At 31.1% G+C, this 8,804-nt stretch overlaps 1 protein-coding gene and 1 long non-coding RNA gene across 6 annotated transcripts; one reads left to right on the top strand and one right to left on the bottom strand.

Annotated features, from left to right (window-relative positions):
• The first annotated feature begins 67 nt into the window (after positions 1-67).
• LOC111426275 (mitogen-activated protein kinase dJNK) lies at positions 68-6,812 on the top strand. 5 transcript variants are annotated; one of them, XM_023060742.2, is made up of 10 exons: positions 68-381; positions 1,981-2,041; positions 3,677-3,732; positions 4,030-4,178; positions 4,342-4,630; positions 4,800-4,929; positions 4,989-5,186; positions 5,270-5,818; positions 6,005-6,195; positions 6,274-6,812. In XM_023060742.2, exons 5-10 carry the CDS (start codon positions 4,518-4,520, stop codon positions 6,278-6,280), a joined length of 1,188 nt encoding a protein of 395 aa, XP_022916510.1. In that variant the 5' UTR covers positions 68-381; positions 1,981-2,041; positions 3,677-3,732; positions 4,030-4,178; positions 4,342-4,517; the 3' UTR covers positions 6,281-6,812. The 5 variants fall into 5 exon arrangements, with proteins under 5 accessions (XP_022916510.1, XP_071052341.1, XP_022916513.1 ...); XM_023060745.2 differs by having other exon boundaries at positions 69-381; positions 6,005-6,204; XM_071196240.1 differs by lacking the exon at positions 1,981-2,041.
• Positions 1,093-1,983, bottom strand: LOC139429902 (uncharacterized). Its single transcript, XR_011640493.1, has 2 exons — positions 1,896-1,983; positions 1,093-1,583 (listed from the first exon to the last, which is right to left on the bottom strand). It is a non-coding gene; the product is annotated as an uncharacterized lncRNA (long non-coding RNA).
• Positions 6,813-8,804: the final 1,992 nt, after the last annotated feature.

Below are 8,804 nucleotides of genomic sequence, written 5' to 3'. Positions count from 1 at the left end.
TTGAAACCAACTTCAGATTAATAAGCAGTTAAGGTAAGTGGCGCCACCTGGAGACATAGTTTTGGGCAGAGCCCCCAACTCGATTGGTGGTCGACGACGCGTCACGGACAATCGGCAAAACACGATCGTTCCAAGTTCCAAAGAGTGTCGCCGACACCGACGACTTCGCGGGCCCCCCACGGCAGTGATGTCCGCGTTGTGAGAGTAGGACTCCGCGTTTCTTTTCCTTCGGTGTTTTTGTGTTTTAACGCTGTTGTTTCCGGTGTGTATTTTATAAGTTCTTTCTCCGCTTATTCTCGTCGAGGACGGCGAATCCATCGTTTACGTTCCACATTTTAGAATCTACCTGTCCATTCTGCTACATATGCCCAAGCACCCTCCGTAAGTATCGAAATGTATTAAAATCGAAAAAGTCACCGGCAATGCACATCGATTTTTTGTGACAACGATTTTGACGTTTCTAACCTCTCTTTTTAATTGTCATTTTTATTTTATTTTAATTATCTTTTTTATCCATATTTATAATATACTATTAAGTTTACTTTTAATTTACGTTTTAATCAATTTTTATGCGATTCTACCTATTTATGGATTTTTTTTATCGATTTAATCCCGATTATATTTTTTTAGGTTATGTTTAACTTTTAAGATTAACTTTAATTTTAATCATCGTTTTAAATCATATTTTTATGTAAATATTTTTATTTGCGTTTATTATTTTTATTTAACTTTACGATTAGATTAATTTTATAAAATTATATCATAAATGTCAAAACTTTATAGGTTATGTTAACGTTTAATTTTTAAGTTTGATTTTGAAGTGAATTAAAGCTTTTATTTTATTATCGTAAATAAAACCTACATCAGCATCGTCTTGTTACTTTATCGAACTGTGTAAATTTAAAATTGAGATTTTAAACTTGGATGTTTTCCAAGTTTGGTATTCGAAACACTCCAAATAGTTTTTTGTGCGCTATTTAGGGCACCTCTCTTATTATTTTGACCACCTATTTTATTTATTTTATATTCCTTTATTGTAAATCAAGAAAAGGAAGATTTTTCTTTCTACTTTTTTCTTGCCAAAGCTAAAACCACAAGAGGCTCTCTTACTATTTCCATCCGACGAGAAACATTGCGGCATTCATCAGGATTTGCACTAATTAAAAACTGCCGCCGTTCGTTCTCATTTACTCGCCCCCCAATTTTTAATAAACGTACTTTTCAACCCCCTTTTTAACTTAACCTCTCATTGCCACTCCACAATTTTATCTTTTCAATCTTTTTTTAATTCTATTCCATCCTAACGTGTTTTTGGGCATCATAACATTATTTACTACACGATAAAAATAGTTTTTAACGAGTTTTGTTAACATATCGTGTATGACTAGACGGGGAGGGTTTGTTGACATACTATCGATTATCCTGGTGGTGCTGATGTTAGAACAGCGCGGTTCCCCGCTCTCTCCTCGTTTCCTAACCCCTTAAAACACGTGCATGAGTCCGAATGATGCCCCAGTTACTTTCACCCGAGTCAACTACGTCTTCAGCTAAATTACGATGCAGTAAATACGACATTTTGCGACCTAAAAATAAATTAAATTAGAAATCAAACTTAAAACTGCATTAATTAATTTGTTGTTATTTTATTAATATTTTTATAAATTAAGTTGGCAACATTAATTTAAAATTTTTTTGTGATGTTAATTATGTTGCAAATTAGTTTTAAAGGATGGTTTTTAAGTGAGTTATCGAGCCAGGAATTGAGCTGGAGTTATAATTCAGTTATAGGTGCTTCGAGAGCGAAGATCGATCACTTTTGTCCCCCCTTAAGAGTTTAATAAAGTTAATTCCGTGTGACGCCCATCGAAATTTTTTTGTTAATGTTAACTTTTCACCTTTTTAAAACTTCCCCCACCGAGAGCTTAAATTAATAAAGCTTTTCTCTTAACATTCTTATTAAATCTTTTCTTATTGTTTCAGATGTCCTTATAAGGCTTTTATATCGACGTAAAGGAAAAATTGAAATTTCACCTTCATACAGGTAATTTTTTTGTATAATGTTATGAATCATCGCCTAAAAAATTTTAAAAAAATAATCATTCGAGTGACTCATTTTTAAGGTTAATTTGACTTAAATCGGATGACGTTTACAAAAATTGAGGTTATGTTTACTATTATTTTTAATATCTCAATAAAAAAATTTTTTTTTAATAAATTTTTTGTAGCAAAAAGTCGAAACAAAAATCAAATACAAAGAAATTTTCAAAACATTCACAAAAAGACCCACTTCGTTCCCGCAAACATCATTACCCGGTCATAAGAGGGATTATTTTCCACACCAACCGTATTCCTATTTGCCTCTTGTACACGAACTGCAATAGGAGTTTGGAAAAGGGGGACAAAATCCCCCCTACACCATATTTATCGACCGGAAGTGAAACGAACTTTCCAAACAATTTCTTAAATCAAAAAAAAAAAAACCTAAAATATTGGTTAAATTTAACCATTATCTCCCAACCAGTCATAAAGGATTACGAGAAATGTGCATTTTTACTTGTATTTGTTGTTCTTTTCGGGGGGTTCCAATTGGTTTTTCTTCGTTGTCTCCTCGTTCCTTTGGCAATAACCGGCACCCCCCAAAAAGGTCGGTTCAGTAACCGAAGGAAAACGCGCTTGCGCCAACTTGTTCGTTCGCGTTCCGGTCGATACACGCGATTTCCGCCTGAACAGCATAGAGAAGGAACCAGATTGCTCCCTTGCAAAACTGGGGAAACGTTCCTGGGGGTCGATCTTGATTTTCTAAACCTAAATTGAGGATATTTGATAAGGATTAAATCGAAATTGAGTTGATGTTGGGGTTTGAACTCTTAATTTAACTCCGAATTTACTCAAATAAAAATAATTAATAAATGAATTTCTTTTATAATTCATTGTTAATGCGAAATTAGCAAAATATCATTATGACAATTCATGTCAAATAAATTATAAAATAAAAAATAATAATATATATATAATAATATGTATTATAATTAATATAATAACATTTATATTGTAGCATAAATAAGATTGCAATTAGTTGATATTATTTTTGTTTCACTATTAATATTAATTATTCGTCCAAATTTAATAATGTTATTCCAGTTTTAAGCGAAATTTACATTAAAATCGTCCTAAAAAATGTCAAATGTAAAACATAACTTCAAAATAATAAAAAATCTATTAATTTTTGGAGCTATTATTTCAAGGTATGTATTTAATTATTAATTAATTCAAATTAATTATTTGGATGATTTATTAATAAATAATTAAATCTGAATCGATTTATTCATATTTGCAAAAGTTGTAAACTAAACAGTTATAATTGGGAAGTTGATTACAATGACATTTTTAGATTGGTAATAAAAAAATAAATGACAAAAAGTTTTATTTGTAATTTTAAATCGAATTTTATTTATTTCATTTTATAGTAAGATTGTAAACCATATTCACGAGTTTAATAAATCTCGTCTTATGTTAAGATTGTTAATAATTATTAATAATAATTAATTTTATACTTTCGAAAGGCGAAATTGGTTGCTTCGTTACCATCTATTACTAATTACTACACATGTTTTAAAATGAGTTGTCACAATTAATTTATTTTTATTTAATTAATTAATCTTTTACTTTGTTTCAGAAATTGCCAACGTCTTTCCCGTCCTTATTCCAAGCTCACATAATGGACCAATCTTGGTGAGGATCTGTAATTTCAAATTTTTATCAACCTAACCTCACATTATCTATAAAAGATTAAACGTAAACATAAAATTTTTAAGATAAAAGGTTTAAATGTTCGTTTGGGGTTCGTTTACCCTTCGCAAAGCCGTCGAGATTCTCCATATCTGAATCCTCGTGCATATTTAAACGGTTCACGATCGCTCCGAGTCAGTCAGGATGCGTTCTCTGGGGCATTTTCAACCCCCTTTGAACCCATCACAATGTAGGCGATATGCGCGTAAATTTTTAATTTTTTTTTTTTTTTGTATTTAGACAACGGTGTTAATTATTTGGGACTAAGAGGTTAAAATGTCCCGGCATTCCCAGTTTTACACCGTCGAGGTGGGAGATACAAAGTTTACTATTTTGAAACGTTATCAAAATTTAAAACCGATTGGTTCTGGAGCTCAGGGAATAGTGTGGTAAGAAATCTTTAATATAATAAGTTAAAAAAGAATTCTTTGAAGCACGCCTCATTAGTTTGTAGTTAGAGAATGAGTTTTGAGTGAAAACTGAGTGATTTTAAGTTATTTATTTTATTCTCATTTTCTTCGATTATTATTATTTTAATTTTTATTTTTGTAGTTAATCACGGTGTAGAATTGCACGGATTCTTGTTGTTTTGTCGATTTTCTTACTCTCTCGGTTGTGTTTAAAAGGGGGTAGTTAGGAAATAAGAGGGATTAAGAGAGAGTGTAACTGAAAAATAATAAAGTAAAACGGGGCGATTTCGAAAAGTTGAAGAGGGCGTCATCGTCACGATGCCCCTTCGAGACGGATTCATAAAAAACGTTTTCGGCGACACCGAATTTTGGGTCCCCGAACGTTACTCGAACCTCGAACCGAAAGGGGGTGGAGCCCAAGGTCTCGTCTGGTGAGTTATAACACACCATCAACACTTCATTTATTAGAGTTTCCAAGAAACTTAATTTTTAAATTCTACCTGTAGATTTTGTTGCATGGCATGTTTATTTTTGTGTTTCTTTTTTTCTTAAAGCATCTTAATAACTAAAAATTGTTTAAATATTGTTTTTATTTTCTAGCGCTGCCGTTGATACAGTCACGCAACAGAACGTGGCGATTAAAAAACTTAGTAGACCCTTCCAAAATGTGACGCATGCTAAAAGAGCGTACAGAGAGTTTAAACTCATGAAATTGGTTAATCATAAAAATGTACATTAAAACAATCTTAATCTGATATGTTTTTATTAATTATTTAATTTATTTTAAAGATTATTGGTCTTTTGAACGCGTTCACCCCTCAAAGATCTTTAGAAGAATTCCAAGACGTTTATCTAGTTATGGAGCTAATGGACGCGAATTTATGTCAAGTTATCCAAATGGATTTGGATCATGAACGGATGAGCTATCTTTTATATCAAATGTTATGCGGAATTAAACATTTACATTCAGCAGGAATCATACACAGGGTATTAAATTTTTTTTAATTTATCGCCATCTATTGATTTTCATTAAAACTTTTAATCTGTCAAATTTGACGTTTTTCTTTTAGGATTTAAAACCGAGTAATATAGTGGTTAAATCTGATTGTACATTAAAAATTTTGGATTTTGGTTTGGCAAGAACAGCAGGTACAACGTTTATGATGACCCCGTACGTTGTGACGCGATATTATCGGGCTCCGGAAGTGATACTCGGTATGGGGTACAAAGATAACGTCGATATTTGGTCCGTCGGTTGTATAATGGGTGAGATGATTCGCGGCGGGGTTCTATTTCCGGGCACGGATCACATCGACCAATGGAATAAAATTATTGAACAATTGGGGACGCCGTCGCATCAATTTATGGTGCGTTTACAGCCGACAGTTCGAAATTACGTTGAAAATCGTCCGAGGTATCCGGGGTATCCGTTCGATAAACTCTTTCCGGACATGCTTTTCCCCTCGGATAGTAGCGAACACAACCGATTGAAGGCGTGTCAAGCGCGCGATTTATTATCGAAGATGTTAGTTATCGACCCGGAACGAAGAATATCCGTTGACGATGCTCTTCTTCATCCCTACATCAACGTTTGGTACGATGAAGGAGAAGTGAACGCTGTAAGTAATTAATTGATGATGCAATTAAAAGGGGATGGCTGTTAATTTGATTTTGCGGATGCGATTATTGAATGCCCGGTGGAAATCGGTTTGCGGTGACCGGTGATTATTGTGCGATTTGCGGGGAAATTGGAGCTTATCCCAAACAAGTTTAATTAATACCTAAATTCGATTTAATTTTTTTAGCCGGCGCCTGCCCCGTACGATCATAGCGTAGATGAGAGAGAGCACACGGTCGAACAATGGAAAGAGCTTATTTATCGTGAAGTAATGGAGTACGAGAACCTCCATGGAGGTGCTAATTCGAGGGCATCTTCAAGTACGCAACCCAGTCCAGCCACCAACTCAACCGAGCCCAACGGAACCGACACATTACGGTAGAGCAGGTTAATCGATAATTCTGTTTACTAATTTAAAACGTTTTTATTGATTTTAATTAAACCGTTTTGTTTTAGGATTTGAGGTTTGAGGCATAGGTTACATTTTCAACTTTCCTAACCGTTACAATGGAACCCAAAAATTGATTTTTATCTGTTTATACTAAAAAAGAAATAATTAACAGGTAAAAATCAAACAGTTAAATACAAAGGAAAAGTAAACAGATGCACTCGATACAGCTAAAATTTAAAAATTAAAATCAAACTGATTATAATGAAAGAAAATCAGAGTGCAATAAGGAAAAATTAAAATATTTAATCACTTAAATTTTTAAAAGAAATTATTTAAAGTAATATTTACATTTTTTTTAAAGTACTGCTGCTTAAATAAATTTGCAATTAGATTTAAATTAGATCTGGATGAATTTATAAAAATTGCTACTCCGAAACTCGTTACGGGTATTTATCCAAATCTGAAAGACACCAACATTTAGTAGGAACTTATCTTGTATTGAAAAATATGCTTATTTCTCTTAATATCATTTAAAAAGATTTTATTTTAATGCAAAAATGTGATGTTTCTAAATTCGTTCTTGAAACTGCAGTGGTAAATGGTGGTAACCATGGTAACCAACACCTAACCAATAAACTCAAAAGAGTTGGAGACGTCACAATAAAACATAACCTATAATTTATTTTTTCAACATTGCGATAAATTGCTTATTTTCTTTGTTTGAGATGAAAAAGGATATTTTGAGGTCTTTTAATAACGTAAGTCTTTTTTTTGCCGTTAAAATTGGGTTATTAGTAAGGTTTGTTCCTAAAACGGAAAAACAAAAAAGTTGAATAATAAAGTGAAGGTAAACCTTCCCTTTATTTTTTTTATCAAGTAATTTTATAAAAACTCCAACCAATCGTTTTAATTTTAAATAAGGTTATTTATTAAGTATTAATGAGGTTTGATCCTAAAACATGTAAAAATGAAAAAAGTTAGGTTAGGTTTACCTCTTAACTAAAATTTTTTTAACAAATTTTTTTTTTGTACCAATTATTACCTTTAATGTAATTTTTCCAAATATAACGATTTTTCTGTGGTGTTGTATTTATTTAACGCATTTATTAATTATTAAAATTTAAGTGACGCTTTGACGTTTTTTACAGTCATTTGACTTGCTCAAATTAGCATCCGAATATTCCAAATTAATTTTTTAATTATATTTTAAAATTGATTTGAATTATATTTTACCTAAAATATCCTTTTTCTTTTTAATTTCTTATAAAGTCTTTCTTTTTCAAATAATATAAAGATTTGAATTAAATTAGTGTCTAAACCAAACGTCAAATTTGACGTTTGTTGCAAAATCCAAGTGCAAATTTATTTAAATGAAATAAATTTTGATACATTCAACATAATGATGGCAAAGGTTATTTACAGAGCAGTACTTCATTTCAAGCAATACGTTGAGTGCAATTTTTAAATAAACTATTCTAGAAAATGCTATAATATTACTCATACACAGGACAATCCCCTTATTTTCGGAGTAAAAGCAAATAGAAAACCAAATTCAACTCGAATTGGATGAGCGTCATAGTCGTAAAGGCAAAAAGCAGCTGGAAGATTGTTTTTTAAATTCGAATGTGTATAAATCTATATTTATTAAAAGGTGCAGATGAATAAATGATTTACCCTTTTAATAATATAAATTACACTCCGATTTTTAATCTTATAGTATTAATAGAGGTTAACCGTAATTTGTAGAATAGAAGAAGGATTTAACTAAAAAAATAAAGAGCTCTTTAAGTATAATCGTGCAAAAAAAAGTAGTAGTGATAGACATTATAAATTAAAAGGAAAAGTGAAAAAAATTTCTAACAAACCCCAAAAACTGAACGGTTACGAGTTTTTTTCACCACCGCGTCCGATCCGATCCAAATACACAAAAAAAATTTTAAAAATATAATTCCTGTAAAAAGTAATACTTAGTGAATTTTATAATAGTTAATAGATTTATGCATGAATTGATTGACGATGACGAAAAATAGCACCACATCTAATTTATTGTTTAAACAGAAAATTCGCGTTCGATAAAATTAATTTGACAACTTAAATTTGTAACGATTTTATTGAAGTGAATTTTAGGAATCATTTCATTAAAAAAAAATAAAATTAAAATATTTAATAAAAACTTTCCCATTCTATATTTATGACGATAATTTCGCTACGAAATGAGTTCGATTTGAACCCTAACGTGTTATTTTTAAAGAAAAAGTCGGAATCATTTAAATTTAGATTGTTTAAAAAAAATTATGATAACCACTGTAATTATAACACCAATTTCAAAAAGAAAGAATTCTTTAAAAATAACAGTATCATAAATGTGTATTTTTTAAGCAAAAACCTCATCTTAAGGAAAAAAATCTTAATCAAGTTGAAGTCATTGTAAATAATTTCGGTTTTTCATTTTTCGTCGAGGAAAAACGGGCATTCCTCTTATTTAATTAATTATTAATTATTTCCACATCTCCTTTTTAGACTTAGGGTACAATTATCGCGTAAAATATCTTGTTAAGGAAATTAACGAAAATATCGATTCAATCTCGATAAATTC

This window comes from Onthophagus taurus, chromosome 5 (genome assembly GCF_036711975.1).
Source record: "Onthophagus taurus isolate NC chromosome 5, IU_Otau_3.0, whole genome shotgun sequence".
NCBI lineage: Eukaryota > Metazoa > Arthropoda > Insecta > Coleoptera > Scarabaeidae > Onthophagus > Onthophagus taurus.
This window is presented reverse-complemented; position numbering and strand designations above follow the sequence as displayed.